We start from the raw sequence: 16730 nt of genomic DNA on the forward strand, positions 1-16730 counted from the left end.
CCCCCATCGTGGAGCCGGCCGTCAAGCCTGGCTTCTGCCCTGGGATAGGTTTCCGCTCGGGGACTGGCGCCAGCCCCAACACTCGCAGCCAGCAAAAGGACGGAAAGGAGCGCCAACAGAAACGCAAGGAAAGTCGACAGAAAAGCCAAGACAACCGTGGTCGGAGCCGTAGGGAGGCTGGCGACAACCCCTGGGACCGCCGGACGCGACGCTCTCCTCACCACGAGGAAGACCGCAACGACCGACGGGAGTATCGCCGTAACCGCTTCGCAAGACTCCACCGCCGACCCATCCGCTCCGCCAGGAGTGTCAGTGATGCTGACGCGCGGGTGGTGCGCCAGAGTGGCGGGAGCGGAGTAGGCGGCAGCAGCGGCGGCGCCAAGCCCAACCAAAGGTTCTTCGGGAGCAGCCCTTTCTGTGCCTCCAACTGCCTCAGTGACTTTGACTGTGCGGGACCCCTCAAATGCTGCTCCGTGAACCTACAGTGTGCACAGTGCACGGTACCGCTCGGCTAGTGCCCACTGCCCAGCTGGCTGGCCACATGGCACCATCACGTCCACAGCAGCACGCCATGCCTACACAAGTAGGCCTATTGTCCAGGAAAATTTTGCACGTGTTCCGCTGTTCGTAGACAAATACTGTTGTTCAATATTTTTTCCCTTGTACTTTATCTACGTACTAATTATGTACTTTCTTCTTCTTTAATTTTATTTATTTATTTCGTCATATTTAGGCGATATTTGTGTTACTGTTTATTATTTATGCCTATTCTGAAAGCGTGATGTGTGCTGGGCTAATAATATTGAAATATTTAGCTCATAACATTCAGTGCAAGTTTATGATAATAATATATAGATAATAACTCCTACACACACACACACACACACACACACACACACACTAGTATGTAGTATGTAGACCCTATAATGGTAATTGTATTTTGAACGTCATCCGGCAACACTTTTGGCTTCCTCATGAACCGAATCACCCTCTGCTTCAACCCCACCGTTCACCGGCCACTGAACTTTGTTGCCAACTCCCTGCCTACACATATGGCTCTCTCTCTCTCTGCCTTCACTGGTCGGCCTGCGTTGTACTTACGACGGCTCCTGAAATTAACTCACAGTTCCATCAAACCTGTACTACCTGTAAGGTTTAGAATAAGCTTTATTTTTAAGCTTTCATCTGTATAAGAACCTATCGGCCTACATTTATTTATGTCGACAAAGGAAAGTAAAATGTATCGTTCTGAACGTTTTATTTTTAAGTATTATGTATTATGTTCCTTACAACTTGACAGACTTGCAAAATATAAAGAGACGAGTAAGAAATAGTTGGATTGTGTAATTCATATCCATTAATAGCTACTTACTTGGTTCATGTTGGTCTCAGCGCATAATTCACAAGCTAGAGAACATTATCTTGTCAATGTAAATTCATGCCATAGACACCAATACTCCATGAAACACGTCAATCACCTTCGTTAATCCACACTTTTACTCTTTTTTTTTTTTTTTCTTGCAGTTTACCTGGAATAACGCACATACAACATAACAATGTAAATTTTCAGTATAAATGCATACAGATACGTTGTCTGATATACCGTTAATTCATACAGGACTAGCACCTCAGGTTGACCTTGTAAATATACAGACAAACAGACATTATACAAGAAAGTTAAGCTGGGAAAGATTTTCTATAATAAGTGTATGAAAAATCATGTTGATGAATGTGAAAACTACTCAATTTCTAGCCAATATAAGTTCGTGTAAACACTAATCTAATATTATACAAGAAAAATCAAGCTGAGGAAGAATCAGTGCAAGAGAAATGTTGGCTTACGTGACAACTGATATTTATACCGGTTTTCCTTCAATTGGACACTAATTATGAACAAAAAAAAACTGTGAAAAAAAGACCACAAATGTTTAAAGCCGAGACATAATATACATAAGAGCACAGAGGAGTCAAGAAAATAAGATAAAAGTGAGATAGAGTTGAGCGGGAGAGGAATCGGAGAAGTGAATGTCGTCTGTTGTGAAGTGACGACGACCACCACCACCACCAACGCACCGCTACCACCGCCGCGCCACAGCCTCCCCAAATACCACCTTCTGACCCACTGACACAACCCCACCGGCTCAGTGTCTTGTAGTTTTCATGAGAACACACCAATTAAGAGTGAACCGGCTGATGAAAGTGAACGTAAGACTGAAAATAATGGGAGCGGAAGCAACCGGCGACTCTTAAGGTCATCCTCGTGGGTCACCTGAAGGATGCTTAGCCGAGGTCACCTGTGGCGGGGGCAGAGGGTGTGCTGGAGTGGATTGAGGGGCCTTGGGCGGTATCCTGCTGGTGTGAGAATTGGGCCCATCAGACACAGGCATTGGCAATCAGACGCCCCTTTGAAGCCAACCCCGCCCAGACAACCTCTTAGAAAAGGTAAGAATCTTTTTTTTTCTTTTTTTCTTGCTGCTGCTTATTAGTTTGTTTCTGCATTGGATTTTACGGAGGAGTTGTTGGTTTCTTTGCTGTGTATTTCTTTAAGGTTCTTTAGTTATAGTTTACATAAGGTTGGTTAGGTTAGATGGACAGTCCTGATAAGATTAGTGTTTCATATTTTCTTGCTAATCTTTTGTTATTCTCTGCGTAATGTGTTGTGTAATGAATGTATGATTTATTTGCGTTATATGTCCATTGCATTGTGTATGAAAGTTACACATGTTAATATTAATAATTTACATAAACTTACATAACATACAATCGTAACTGCTACTACTCGTACAACAGCATAATTGACATGTATAGTTTCTAATTACCAAAGTATGTCACTTTTTAAACCCTAAGCAGCTGTAAGAGTTAATGTGATGATAAATAGCTACTAAGTGGACTAAGACCTATAGTACTCATGCATAAATGTACAAATGGTAGCATTGATCTTGGTAATAATATCAATGATTTGTGTCTGCAGGACTGAGTGGGTTGAGGCAATGGAGCCTGATGGTGCTGCTGCTGGGGCAGGAGGCGAGAGGGGAGGTGCTGGGGCATGCCAGGGAGATCGCCCGCTACTTGTTGTGCACAGTTGCCCGCCAGTCCGAGGTGCACACATCCCAGAAGCTGAGACGCACTCTACAGCTCTACTCAGCATACTCTCGACTCTGGGGCGAGGAGGTGAGGTGTGGGGGTGGCCGGCTATGCTTTGGTTAGCAGGATTGAGATAGTTTGAACTTGTTTTTCTTCATGTTGTTGCTCATGTTTATCTAGCAGAGAATGTAGCTGGAGATTTGGTACTGTATAATCTGACAACTAAGTTAGAGATGGAAATCTTTGCACTGATTACTTTCATATAATTTGCTGTCGTTGCTGCATTGTTGTTCATGTTTATCTAGCAGAGAATGTAGCAGGAGATGTGTTACTGTATAATCTGACTACTAAATTAGAGATGAAATTTTTTGCACTGATTGTTTTCATATAATTTATTGTCATTGCTGCATTACTGTATCCCAATATTATAATCCAGAACAGTATTATGTATGCCTTATGTTGCTTGGTCAGTTATTTATTCCTTGGATAAATATTGTAACTATTTCCTTCATAAAACTGACTATCGGTCAATATCGGTATTTCAAAATTTCTATCATCTCACTTTCTCTGTATTTCATGAAGTTGGAGTTCAAAGTGTATTTTTTCAGTAAATTATACCAAAATACTTCATTGGTGTCTTCCTCTTAGGCTGCTCGTAACATGCTGGTTAGTCTTCGTCGGACACTGGCTTCCAAGGGCCGCCACCTCCTGCTCTCTGCTGTGTGCTTCTCCAACTTCAACTGGGACCAGGAGAAGATATCTGATGAACGCCTGCAGGAGTAAGCATGTGTTCTTGTTGCTTTTGATCTATATTTGACTGAAAGTATAAAGAAATTAGCAGAGTATGACTTAAGAGAAATAGCACAAAAGAGAAAGGGAAGCATCATCATTTGTTCCTCTTCTCTGCAGGTCAGCGAAGCATCTTGAGAGTGTGGGTGACCTTTGCCAGGCTACTGTTGAGTGTGACATGTGTGGAAAGAGACAAGTCATTGATCAGAAGGTAACACTAGGTTTTGCTCACCTCAAGAAAAAAACAAGTGAAATCATCCTCAGCTCATCATACATCTCATCACTTTGAAATGAGAACAGAAGTAGTGAAAGTTATCTGCAACTCGTTACTTGTACACTGACAGACACTGGATATGAAAACAAAGCAGCAGTATCTATTACATTACATTAGGCTTTGTAATAAGAACAGAAGTAGTAAAAGTCATCTGCAACTCATCACATATACACTTTGACAGACGTTGGATATGAAAAACTTATTACATTACATTAGGCTTTGTAATGAGAACAGAAGTAGTAAAAGTCATCCATAATTTATGCATCCCATTCACTCCCTGACAGATGGTGAATGTAGACTACTGCATGTGTGACGGCAGCCTGGGATACACAAGTGACACGCGGGAGTATGAATCGTGGCATCCCTTCATTGAGAGAGAGCACCATATTGTATGGCGACAGAGGCACCCTAAGCACAGCCACCTCTTTGCCTATAAGGGTAAGATGCTTTGGTTTGTGCTACCATGTCTTGGGTTCAGTCAGTGTTGATTCAGAGTCACAGGAAGAAGGAAATGTTACAAAGAGGGTTGATTGATATATTAAATTTTATTATTGTATAATTACATTGTTGACTGATATGAGTGTTGTCTATAAAAGAGTGTTTGAAGTGTATATAAATGGGACTTTTGAAACAGAGATTGAAGACTGATATAAATGCTGTCTATAAAAGAGTGTTTGAAGTGTATATAATTGGAGACTTCTAAGACAGAGATTGAAGATATATCTCCTTATTCTAGACCTTTTGTGTTTGGTATTATGCTTACAAAACTTGCAGATATACTGAGTGCTTCTTAAACACTACATGCATTAAAAAGGAGAAACAAAACAGTAATTTTGCATCATGAATTTCAACACTAATTTAACAATCTATCCTTTCTTCCTGCCATATAAATCAATGTGACGACAATACTAAAAGAGTAATTGTCCACAGTGTACGGGAGGTATGATGATGTGAGCCTGAGTTCCTTCATGGAGACACAACTCAACAGTGACTACCGGACTGAGTGGGACGACACGGCTCTCCAGCTGAAGGTTATGAGCTCCCACGAAGACTCCAACTCTGATCTGGTCTACTGGCTGGTGAAGTTCCCTGTTAGTACTTCATGTTGTGGTTGTGGCTCTGGCTGCTGCTGTGTCTTCCTTAATGCCTTTGTTGTATGAGAAAATAAAACTGAAGATATAGATGATAATGCACTGTAGGAATTAAGGTTTTGTGTATTCAGGTGTAGTGAAATTGAAATGTATTTAGAATCTGGGAAATAAGAATCAGGATGAGGGCTGGAGTCAATGAAAGAAGCGGAGAGAGAAATAATGAAAAATATATGCTAATGGATATATGAGTTTTTAGCCTTTAGGAGAGCTTAGTTTATTCCAATTTAGTGAATTCCTTTTTATAAATAATGTTTTAAGTATTGAACAAAAAAGTTGACATTTTTATTACCAGCAACATGTTTCTTTATTATTTCCATCATTATATACTTGTCTGTGTTCATTAATATATCATGTCTCTTTCTTTCAGCACTTCTTTGCCAATCGAGACTATGTGTTCAAGAGGCGTTTCATTGTGGACAGTGAGAAGAGGGAAGTTGTGATAATGAGTGAGGCTGTGTGTCCAGAAGTGATGCCGGAGGAGAAGGGGATCCATCGTGTCAATGAGTACTGGTCCACCATGGTGATCCGAGCACTGGGAGACATGGACCAGGTGTGGGATGGACTTGTTTTGTTGCCGTGAATCATATAAGTTTGTGTAATGTGAACAGAAAGCAGCAAATGTTTTTTATGTTTGGTTATAAGTCGAGATTCTATTAAGACCATTTTCTTTAACTTCACAGCCTGGTATAGAGTACACACTCACTTACTTTGACAACCCTGGCACCAGCTTGCCTCAAAGCATTACAAACTTCATTGCAGTCACAGGTAAGATCGCACTTCACTCACTGTGTTGAAAGTGTCTTGCATTGTATCTACATACTGTCTTGAGAAAACTATATAGATTTATCTTCTATGTTTTGTATTGTGACTGGGCTAAGATTATGAACAATGTTTGTGTGTATGTGGTTGTCCTGGTGTATAGATAGATTACAGTTTTTAAATATTTAATTAATTAGAATATGTGATGTTTCAGGGTTTCCAAATTTCCTGAAAAAGCTCCACATGGCAGCCCTGCAGCTTCAGTCCTTCCATGAGAAAGGTGAGGATGTATATGTCAGTCTGCCACCAATGCTGCGCTTCCCTGAACGCTGGAGGAAGGAGTTGGAGGAACTTCCTGAACCTGAGGTGTTGAGCAGAGAAGAGTTGGAAGTGATACCGAAACCCAGTGAAGCAGCAGTAGTAGAGGATGACAGTCTTAAGACTTTGATTGAAGAGGATGTGCCAGGTGAAAGTCAAGAGGAAATACCAGAAATTGTCTCCTTACCTGTTATGTCTGTGGTTATGGAAGAGACAAATGCCGAAGCTGAAACACCTGACAAAAAAACAAGTGTGCAGGAAGAGTTGAGTATTACAAGTACACCTCATGAAATAGATATGCATATTGAAGGTTCCTCTGTCAGTGATGAGAAAACCACCAGCTCATTGTCTTCAGATGCACCTAAAAAGACCACATCTGACAAGTCCCTTCATGTAGACATAGGTGGCAGAAAAGTATCAATAGATCTACTAGAAGCCATGGAGGTGGTGGCTCCTGATCTGGAGAAGAAATCTCTTCTGCTCAGAAAAATTGAAGAACTGAATGAAAAACTGTTGAAAGGAAATGGTGGACAAAATGCTCTCCTACTGAAGCTACAGAAAGTAAGACACAAATTAAAGTCATTCCATCAGAAAGCATCAATGAGAAGGGAGCAGTCAATTAAACAAATGGAGCAGTTTTCCAACCGGGACCACTACCACCACATGAACATTGACGACAAAACCCTCACTCAGCTTGAAATGCTCTTTGAGGCCATGAACTATGTCTTGCAGGCTGATAAGGACATGCGGACTGGGAAAACCTTACTGGGGAAAGGCCCTGCAGCTCATCACAAGGCAGAAGTGGAAAAATGCAGCCCAGAAGGATCACAGCCAGAAGTTATGCCAGGATTGTCCTCATCTCATGCAGAGGGTGCAAATGATGAGCCACCAGAGAGAGATGAGCCAGGGACTGCACCAAAGTCAAAGATGACTAAGAAGATGAAAAAGAAAAAAACACACAAGGAAAGTCCGCCACCTGAGAATCCCCCTCCACCAGACTCATCAGGAGGGAAGTGGCATGAAGAAGAGACAAGGGATAATGCAGATGAAATGAATAGTAGTGCAGGTAACTTTGCAAGTGAGTTAGGGAACATTGCAAAGAGTGTACATAATGTCAATAGTCAGGAGGAGGAGGAGAGCAGGTCATGGTTTTCAGGTGTGAGTGTTCCTTACATCTCTACGTGGTGGGTGGATGGACCAAGGCAGGAGAATTGTTCCTCAACCCACCAGCCTGATGCCATAAAGCCAGAGCACAATGCAGTCTCTGATCTTGATGCTCAAACAAACACACTACTTTCACAGATTTTTTATATGTTCACCCTTAGATGGATTTTTTACTCTGAGAATGATGAGCATAAGAGTGTGAAGAGTGTGCATAGCCAGGAGGGGAGTGAGAATGACGAGAGTGAGCGGTCGAGTGAGGCACACTGGTACTGGTATCCTGTCAATGGTGCTTATCGTGTGTATGCATGGATGTTCAGTGCCTCCAGAGTGAGTGCTTGAGTGGTATGGTGCAGTGCAGTGCTCATCCCTGTTGGTGATTTGCTTTAAAACAATGCTTTTTTTTTTTTTTTTTTTTTTTTTTTTTTTTTTTAGCTATTATGAGTACACTTCTCTCAATGCATAGTTTCTTAGAACAACCGCATCTTTTCAATTACAGCAATTTTTTCACGTTTTTTTACAAATTTCAGTACGTACACTGTTACTGCTGAAATAGTGAGACTGAGAACTGCCAATACAGAGCCATAGAGGTAAAGGTGTTCATGTACCTGTCCTATTTATTTAGTTACATTTTATTGTTAATGTTGAATATGTGATGAGACTGTGAACAGTTTTCTCTCATCCTTGTAATGGCAAAACAGGCCTTGGTACAAAGTGAAGTGATTGCCGACTATTCAAACCTCACAATACTACTTACATTACCCTGTGTCCAGTAGACCAAGTGTAAAATGTGCATGCCAAGGGCAGAATTTAAGTATTACATGTTATGTGTTGTTGATTATATTTGTAATTCTTGCCAGGATAAGCATCGCACTGATAGATCCCGTTAGTCTGCTAGCTGCTGCAAGGGAATGTGGAAAGTTTTTTATAGATAAATTAATTCAGTCAGTCTCAGCCCGGTGGTGGAGAGTTTGGGCTTGTCTTCCTAGCAAGCCCTGGGAAATACTCCTCATGTTACATAAGCCAGGAGATGTGGCCTTGCAACCCACCAGGAGCTACAGGTCTACCCTCCTGGGTGTGTGTGTGTGTGTGTGTTCTAAAAGACTCTCTCTCTCTCTCTCTCTCTCTCTCTCTCTCTCTCTCTCTCTCTCTCTCTCTCTCTCTCTCTCTCTCTCTCTCTCTCTCTGTATATATATATATATATATATATATATATATATATATATATATATATATATATATATATATATATAAAATGCAAGTGCTGGTGATATTTTTGTATAGAATTGTTTCTTTATTAAAAAACGTTTGCAGAACTAAATGTTTAATTACTATATTATTTCCACTGTCAGTGTTCCAACAGACCCGACTGACTTTCTCACGACTGACTGTGAGAGCCGAGAAAACGAGGTACGTTCCTTGCCCACCACGTGTCTGTGTTGTGAGTTGTGTGATGTGTGGGCAAGTTAGCAACAGACAGTGTGCCCATGGCCTTGACAACATCGTCTGAGGCAACTCGTTCCCCTCAGCCCTGCCCCACCCCGTCAACCACCCTGCCACAGACCAACGTGGTGACGTAACCCGGGCCATAGTACAGCCACAGCCTACCACTGAACAAGTAAACAGTGTCACGTGATCACCGCGCCAGATGGTTGTTAGTCATGCAGCGATGGTTGTGTTGCAAAACGCGTGGTGAGGAATTAGTTGGTAAGCATATCCACTGTGCTAATTACCTATATACTCTTTATTATCATCATTATTATTCCTAATGCCAGCTTTTAATTTGTCCTTTCTTTTTCTTATTTTTGCCTGCCTTCCTTCCATTAATGATTTTTTTCCTCTCCTATTTCCTTTATCGTGTCATTTCTTTTTTTTTTTTTTTTTTTCGTCTATTCTAGATATACTTTTTTTTTCTTTCCTTCCATCAATGACCGTTTAATTTCCTCCTTACTTAATGATTTCCTTAGCCATGCCTTCATTTCCTTTCTCCTCCATTCCTCATACGTTCCTTCCTTTTTAAAGCTACCTCATACCTTTAACATAATCCTGACTGTAATATGGGATTGTCTAAACTGAAATGGAGTATCCAGAATCATGTTATCAAACTTTATACCGGATGAGTTACAGTACTTTGAGGTTGAGTATTATTAAGGTTAAGTCGAGGATGTGTGACGCGTCAGTCATTAGTCATGTGCTGTGTCAGATGCGTGGCTTTGGTAGGCGAAGTTTGGTATAGTCTGTCATGGCTGGAAGATACAAAGTTTAAAGAGAGATAATTGGAAACATTATCGAGCTGTTTGGAGAGAGAGAGAAATTTAATGATCAGCTAGAATATTGATTGTGTTTATCTTTAGAACAGCTCTTTTTCGTGATTCTTTAGGTATTTCCCAAAGAGAGAGAGAGAGAGAGAGACCAGATAGACTACAACAAAACTTGGAAAAACAATAAAACAAAGAAAGATAAAATAAAACTACATTAAAACACTGTATACCGAACCAGAGAACAAGAAAATAAGACGAGAGATGACAAACGGAAACCAGAACGCTATTATGCTCGATACGTGGCGTCATAACAGAGAGAGAGAGAGAGAGAGAGAGAGAGAGAGATGTAACGCTCAGTACAGGGCCAGTCATATGACCACCACGAGCCATTGAGTCTGGGAGGCCGGTCAGTGGTTTAGTCAGCAGTGAGGCGGAGAAGAGGGCACAGCAGTCATGAGGGTACTGGTTCTGTTAGGCCTGCTGGCTTTGGCGGTGGCTGAATTGCCCAGGTAAGGTTGTAGACTGATAAGAGACGTGTGTTACGTGTGGCTTGGCTTGCTAGGTTGATTAAGCTGGGACTGGCGTGATGTTACGGTGTTTTGGTGTTTTGTGACCTGTTCTACTCAGTGTTCCATAGTTAGGTTATTTATCATCCTTTTCTTTGTTCCTATGGCAATTTCCCGCGTGGTGTTAGTGTGTATGTCTCTTGTTCATGACTTGTTTCCAGGCAGTGCTATAATCTGTATCATTCCTTCGTTTGTTTCTTATAATGGCCGAGATTTTTCTTTCCTTTTCTGCTTGCATCTCTTCCAAGTTATTTATTTGTTATTCCCTCCTTGTTACCTATTCTTGGATTTCCTTATTGATATGTATTGCTGTTTCTTATCCAGTGTATTCTTTGTGACGATTTGTGCAAGTTGTGATGGGAGTTGAAGTGAGGTCAGGGAGGCACTCAAATTAAGGTGCGGCTGGTCAGGTGAGTTGAGGTGGTTTTGCTAATAAGGGGGAGGGGGACAGGTAGCGTGGCGTGATGTCTTCTCAGTATAGCCGCGTCATTTCACCTGCGTTTTCTGAATTCTTCGTATGGATTAGTTTTTGTTTTATTTTCATGTAGTTCGCCCTGATCCCTATGTTTAATGACTGTTTTTAGTGTTTAATATTAACAGACTGTTTTTCTTTCGTTTATCAGTTTGTCTTAATGTAAAACGATTGGATTCAGTGCGGGAAAAAAAAAAAAGTTACAGGAAGAAGAAAGGAGTTGATTTTGTCCCTTCACAGTCACACCCATTCTCTCTCTCTCTCTCTCTCTCTCTCTCTCTCTCTCTCTCTCTCTCTCTCTCTCTCTCTCTCTCTCTCTCTCTCTCTCTCTCTCTCTCTTGCTGCTTTTGATAAGAGGTGGGGTATGTCATATTAACTACAGATTGATAGATGAATACAACCTAACCTAATAGATGAAGTTAGTAATACACCCTAACCTCTAACCTAACCCTGAAAGAATAATTTAGTAACACAACCTAACTTAAACATAGCTAAGATGGCATTGCAGACCAATCAGTCGAGGAGAAGGTTATGTTAGGGTACCTGTAGATTGAGAAGTAGCCAAATTGAGGCAGGTTTAGTTTTTAAAGAGCTTGGACATGAAGTTGGTCATTGCCATAACCCTCTCTTGTCTTGAACCATGAAACACACAACTCAGATGGATGCAGAAAACTGTTCAAATTCTGCAATCTACATAACTCATCACCACATTGCTTTCAGAATTCCATTGTACAAAGTGAAGACTTCCCGCCGCACCCTTCAGGAAGTAGACACACCCCTGGAGCTGGTGCGGCGACGATGGGGACAGGGCGGACCCATGCCTGAGCCTCTCTCCAATTATATGGATGTGTGTATCTTTCTCTTTCATTTGTGTGTGTTTGAAACGTGCATGAACTTAACCTAGAAGCCACAATTAAATGAAACAGTTGTATTATTATTTTTTTTTTTTTTTTAGCCTTTTAGGTATGTGCAGATACTTTATTGTGAAAAGTGACAATTGATATATTAATTTTATTCTAAGTGAAGAGATAATCCTGGCTACTTTGTCACACCTGTAAATCTTAGGCTAGACACTGTTTTAACCATTCTTTTCATTGATGATCACTGACTTGGATGATGAAATTATCTGGACTCTTTAACTTGCATAAGTATATTTGTACATGTCTCAATGCTTGTCTCTAGATCACCCACCCCCTTCCCTCTCTCCTTCATTCATTCTCTCTCTCTCTCTCTCTCTCTCTCTCTCTCTCTCTCTCTCTCTCTCTCTCTCTCTCTCTCTCTCTCTCTCTCTCTCTCTCTCTCTCTCTCTCTCTCTCTCTCTCTCTCTCTCTCTCTCTCTCTCTCTCTCTCACACACACATTTTTTAGAAGTACAGTTATATATGGGAATCTGTCTGGGGTGCATTGTGATTGGTCTTATTGCAGGCTCAGTACTATGGCCCCATCTCCATCGGCACCCCGCCACAGTCCTTCCGAGTGGTATTTGACACTGGCTCCTCCAACCTGTGGGTGCCTTCCAAGCAGTGCCACTACACCAACATTGCCTGTCGTGAGTAATGTAGAGAGATGTTGGGGTAAATAGTAGTAGGTGAATAGGTGTCAATAGTTTTGTATTTATATGAATGGCATAGCTGTAATTCTAAGTGTATGTACTCAAATTTGGGGAAAATTTATGGCCTGTGTTTTGTGGATAATGTATTGACTGCCTTGGGTTGGCTTGTGTGGCCGGGACCACTTGTATGGCCTCCCTGCCTCTCCCTCCCCAGGTCTTCATCTCGGTCAGGATCACAGGATATCAGGTGTAGGAAACTTGACCTCCTTCACCTCTTCCTCCTTGGCAGCATTAATTTTAGTGTATTTTATCACTGGATTTGAAAAATTTAGATATATTTGATACATTTAGAGAGCCAGCACTGAAGTGGGCTCTCTCTCTCTCTCTCTCTCTCTCTCTCTCTCTCTCTCTCTCTCTCTCTCTCTCTCTCTCTCTCTCTCTCTCTCTCTCTCTCTCTCTCTCTCTCTCTCTCTCTCTCTCTCTCTGTTGGTTCTCTTCCCTACATAAAAAAGTAGATAAATAAATAAATCTATTATACCTGTGTGTATAACTTGTGGTAATATTTTTGTGGGGTTAATTGTGGCATCTCTGCTGTAATGAGATGCATTGCAGACAAAGAACACTTACTGATATGGTATTAATTTCTTTTGTTTCTTTTCTTCCCAGTCCTTCACAATAAGTATGACTCAAGGAAGTCCTCAACTTTCAAGAAGAATGGAACCGAGTTTTCTATCCGCTATGGGTCTGGCTCCCTCTCTGGCTACCTCTCCACTGACACTGTGGCTGTGAGTGTGTTACATTGTCTTGGCCCTCCTGTGGCTATTCTAGGAATTGTTATAATCATTGAAAGGTTCTCGTTTTTATGCACATTTCATTCTGTGGATTCTGTGAAATTTGTTACATTATTTGGTTTGCAGGTTTCATCTGTTGCTGTGAAGGATCAGACTTTTGCTGAAGCACTGAGTGAGCCCGGCCTTGCTTTTGTTGCTGCCAAGTTTGACGGCATCCTGGGCATGGGCTACAGTACAATTTCTGTGGATGGTGTCACTCCAGTATTTGACAACATGGTGCGACAAGGCCTGGTACCAGCCCCCATCTTCAGTTTCTACCTCAACAGGTGACAAGAAATACAGTTAGCAGTGTTCCTGTTCATTCTGTGTCATGCTCTTCAAACTTTGAGATATTAACATAATGAGACTTTTCAGTGTCTCCATGATTTGAACTTGTTTAGCAGTGCATTTCTTTCTCTTTCCTGAGTGCAAGACTGTTCACTCTTTTGCCAAGCCATTTATTTATTGTTTCTTCTCAGTAGCTGGAGCTGAGCATGTGTGATGGAGCTTGAATGTTTTGCCCCTCAGAGACCCACAAGCTGCCGAGGGTGGAGAGCTGATCCTTGGAGGCTCTGATCCCACATACTACACAGGAGACTTCACCTATGTGCCTGTTGATCGGAAAGGCTACTGGCAGTTCAAGATGGATGGGTGAGTCAAGTTTACTTTGATTCCAGTTTAAATTTTTTTTTACTTCCATACAATTTTGTGTGAAGACCACAGTATTTTCAGATATCCTTTATGTGTGATGGGAAGGAGATGCTGATAACTCACTTGTTCCTTCAGGATGCAGATGAATGGCACCCCAGTTCCCTTCTGCAAGGGAGGATGTGAGGCCATTGCTGACACCGGCACCTCCCTCATTGCTGCACCCAGTGAGGAGGCTCGGCTCATCAACAAGAAGGTTCGTCACCTGATGCTTCTTAGGCTTCTTGTGTGATGTTGAGGAATCAAATAATTCCATTGGTCAGTGCTGAAAGTATGATTTACATTGTTTCAGATTGGTGCCAAGCCCATTGTAGGAGGAGAGTGGTCAGTGGACTGTTCCTTGATCCCACACCTGCCCAACATTTCCTTTGTCTTTGGTGGAAAGCCCTTTACACTTGAGGGAAAGGACTACATCTTGAGGGTGAGCACAAGGAGCAACTCTTACAAGTAGAATTTTTATGGCAATGAAAGAAAAGAAGACTTGTAATGACATTGCTCGTAGTAAATTTTTGTGTATCTTTCAAATGACCATTATTTTTACTTGCCTTTCAGGTGAGTCAGCTTGGCCAGGTGACCTGCTTGTCTGGATTCCTTGGGCTGGACATTCCTCCTCCTATGGGTCCTCTTTGGATCCTCGGGGATGTCTTTATTGGACGCTTCTATACAGAGTTCGACATGGGAAATAACCGTGTTGGTTTTGCCACAGCCAAGTAGGCGAGTGCAAGGGTCATGTGATATCACAGTGGGCTGGTTAATGACAGCCGTGTTTGTAAAGATGTCAGCGCTCAGATACCAAAGTTTAGGCATTTTTCTTTTGGAATTTCTTGTAAGAGACTACATTACTCTTAATTAAATGTTGACTGTCTTGTTTGATTATTAAGTTTGTGCAATAATGATAAATGTGAAATATGTTAATCAATTTAAGAATGATTTTAGTATAAATGTCAGTATAAATGTTCTCATTGTGATACTCGTGCATTGAAATAGCAAAAGGAGGCAGTGGGTAATGGTTGTATTTGTGCCTCACTTGCATCATAGGACCTTAACAGCATGACAAAGTAACCCTCCATTTAATTAATTTGTTTAATTTTTTTACTTAAATTTTTCTATACCTTTTGTTGTTAATGTGGAAGACTGCATTCTTCTGTATACAGAGAGAGGCTCATGAAATGGTTGTCATCTCCCTTCACCAGACATTGCTGGAGTTGTGATATGCAAGTCATGTGGTTGTGTTGTTATACTGTGTTCAGAGATTAGAAAGAACTCCAAAGCTTTGTGTGCATTATATGATAAATGATTGTTGCAGTATTGTATACTTTCACCATTGCGAGAGATAGATAACAGACTACACTTTTTTCAAGTTCATTTATAATAAGGTTTGTTGGAAGGACATAATCAATTAATGGAATGGACAGTGAGTAAATGAATTTCTTTAGGGGTGTCTCCTCTTTTCTTGTAGTTCTATGTTGTTTGTATAAATCACCCAGCACTGATGATGTGGCCACAGAATTGTTTTATTCTTGCCAGCCACAACTATTGTCTCTCAACATGTCAGTTTTGCACCAAGCTACAATACGGGGAGATGAATTTATATATCTCTAGGTTGTCCATCCCCAATACAGTATTAAAACAATTTGTGGTATCTCTTTTCATATTGACTGTTTTACTTTGGTGAATATCATGCAGGCTTTGGGATAGTTATTTAAGTTATATCTTATGTTGAAGCTGGGAGGCCCATCAGGATAGTGGGTATTTTAATTCCAGCTTTAATTAAGCAGACATTTGCTTCATGTGGTTAAGCAGATCAGAAAACACATGAGTTGCTAAAATAGAATTGTATAGACCTAAGGAGATTGGAGGAGGCGGCATGCACCTATCCTGGTGTACTAAGAAAGTGAAGCCAGTGGGCGTAGCTTATGATCGCAACTTACACCCAAAACATTGGCCTCTTCTGTGTTAAGCAATGGGAAAATGCCACTTTCTTTTTCATTAATAGGGGAAAACTAAAAAATAAGTGACGGTTTGACTTATGTAAACCATATTGATTATAGTTTCCTAAATATGTCATGTAGAGCCATTAATAATGGTGTTAATGCGAAATAGTTACAATATTGAAAGAAATACAGCAGGCCGTTTCTGGGAGAAATTATGGCAAAAAGATTGTTTTTCTTGTTTATTACATGGCAAGAAACAAAGAGTGAAGTAAAGTTTCAGTGATAGATACTTTTCCAATGCCTTGTGGCATGAAATCACACATTCTAAATAAAAACCTAGAGAGGGAGAGAGAGTATTTGACATGTGTCATACCAAAAAACATCAACCTTCAGGCCAACTTCCACCTGATATTCAGTTTATTTATATTTCATTTAAATGTGCATGTATATGTACATGTTTACATTTACATGCATATGTAAATGACCTTGTTCAGCCATACGTTTGCCTCTAAGACAGCTTTCCATCTCTCACCCAAGTTCAAGCTGGAAAACACTGTATTATCTCATTTGTATGTATGATTTATCATCTAAATCTTTGTATGCCACGACTATTACAAATCTTTTAAGGTCACATATATGGCAGACTGCAGCCTCGAAACATGGACGTAAGAGGGAAAATAAGGAGCATAACTCGGGCGTTCCCATGTATTTTCAGTGGGCAGCTAGTAATGTTTTGGGGATGAGGGGGACAGGGGCAGCAGCGGACCAATAGCGCACTGGTTTCACTCTTGTGAAGTCATGCCGCCGCCTCTTATTCAACCTCCTTGTATAGACCGCATGCAAAAGAGAATTACATAGATGACTTACTAGCA

At 41.1% G+C, this 16730-nt stretch overlaps 3 protein-coding genes across 3 annotated transcripts in view; all 3 read left to right on the top strand.

Moving 5' to 3' along the window:
- Positions 1-1267, top strand: part of LOC123510785 (calcium-binding protein P-like) — a 3092-nt gene extending 1825 nt beyond the window's left edge. Inside the window, exon 4 of the mRNA XM_045266158.1 lies at positions 1-1267. This exon is cut by the window's left edge and continues 3 nt beyond it. Within this exon, the coding sequence (XP_045122093.1) occupies positions 1-515 (515 nt within the window). The 3' untranslated portion in view covers positions 516-1267.
- Positions 1268-1659: 392 nt separating this feature from the next.
- Positions 1660-8714, top strand: LOC123510784. Its single transcript, XM_045266157.1, has 9 exons — positions 1660-2442; positions 2972-3171; positions 3733-3863; positions 3994-4084; positions 4432-4585; positions 5078-5238; positions 5666-5848; positions 5979-6063; positions 6272-8714. The coding sequence occupies exons 1-9, from the start codon at positions 2277-2279 to the stop codon at positions 7876-7878; spliced, it is 2778 nt and encodes a 925-aa protein (XP_045122092.1). The 5' UTR covers positions 1660-2276; the 3' UTR covers positions 7879-8714.
- A 1433-nt stretch (positions 8715-10147) lies between these two features.
- On the top strand, positions 10148-15557 carry LOC123510786 (lysosomal aspartic protease-like). The gene is made up of 9 exons (XM_045266159.1): positions 10148-10306; positions 11556-11682; positions 12260-12383; positions 13053-13171; positions 13304-13503; positions 13745-13867; positions 14003-14120; positions 14217-14345; positions 14477-15557. Exons 1-9 carry the CDS (start codon positions 10251-10253, stop codon positions 14636-14638), a joined length of 1158 nt encoding a protein of 385 aa, XP_045122094.1. The 5' UTR covers positions 10148-10250; the 3' UTR covers positions 14639-15557.
- Positions 15558-16730: the final 1173 nt, after the last annotated feature.

The sequence above is a fragment of the Portunus trituberculatus genome, chromosome 30 (assembly GCF_017591435.1).
Source record: "Portunus trituberculatus isolate SZX2019 chromosome 30, ASM1759143v1, whole genome shotgun sequence".
NCBI lineage: Eukaryota > Metazoa > Arthropoda > Malacostraca > Decapoda > Portunidae > Portunus > Portunus trituberculatus.

Coding starts and splice junctions, on each gene's coding strand:
- LOC123510784 (XM_045266157.1), top strand. CDS start 2,277: ATGCTTAGCCGAGGTCACCTGTGGCGGGGGCAGAGGGTGTGCTGGAGT. Junction 4,085..4,431: donor GACAAGTCATTGATCAGAAG/GTAACACTAGGT, acceptor ACTCCCTGACAG/ATGGTGAATGTAGACTACTG. Junction 5,849..5,978: donor CACTGGGAGACATGGACCAG/GTGTGGGATGGA, acceptor TTAACTTCACAG/CCTGGTATAGAGTACACACT.
- LOC123510786 (XM_045266159.1), top strand. CDS start 10,251: ATGAGGGTACTGGTTCTGTTAGGCCTGCTGGCTTTGGCGGTGGCTGAA. Junction 13,504..13,744: donor TTCAGTTTCTACCTCAACAG/GTGACAAGAAAT, acceptor TTTGCCCCTCAG/AGACCCACAAGCTGCCGAGG. Junction 14,121..14,216: donor CTCGGCTCATCAACAAGAAG/GTTCGTCACCTG, acceptor ACATTGTTTCAG/ATTGGTGCCAAGCCCATTGT.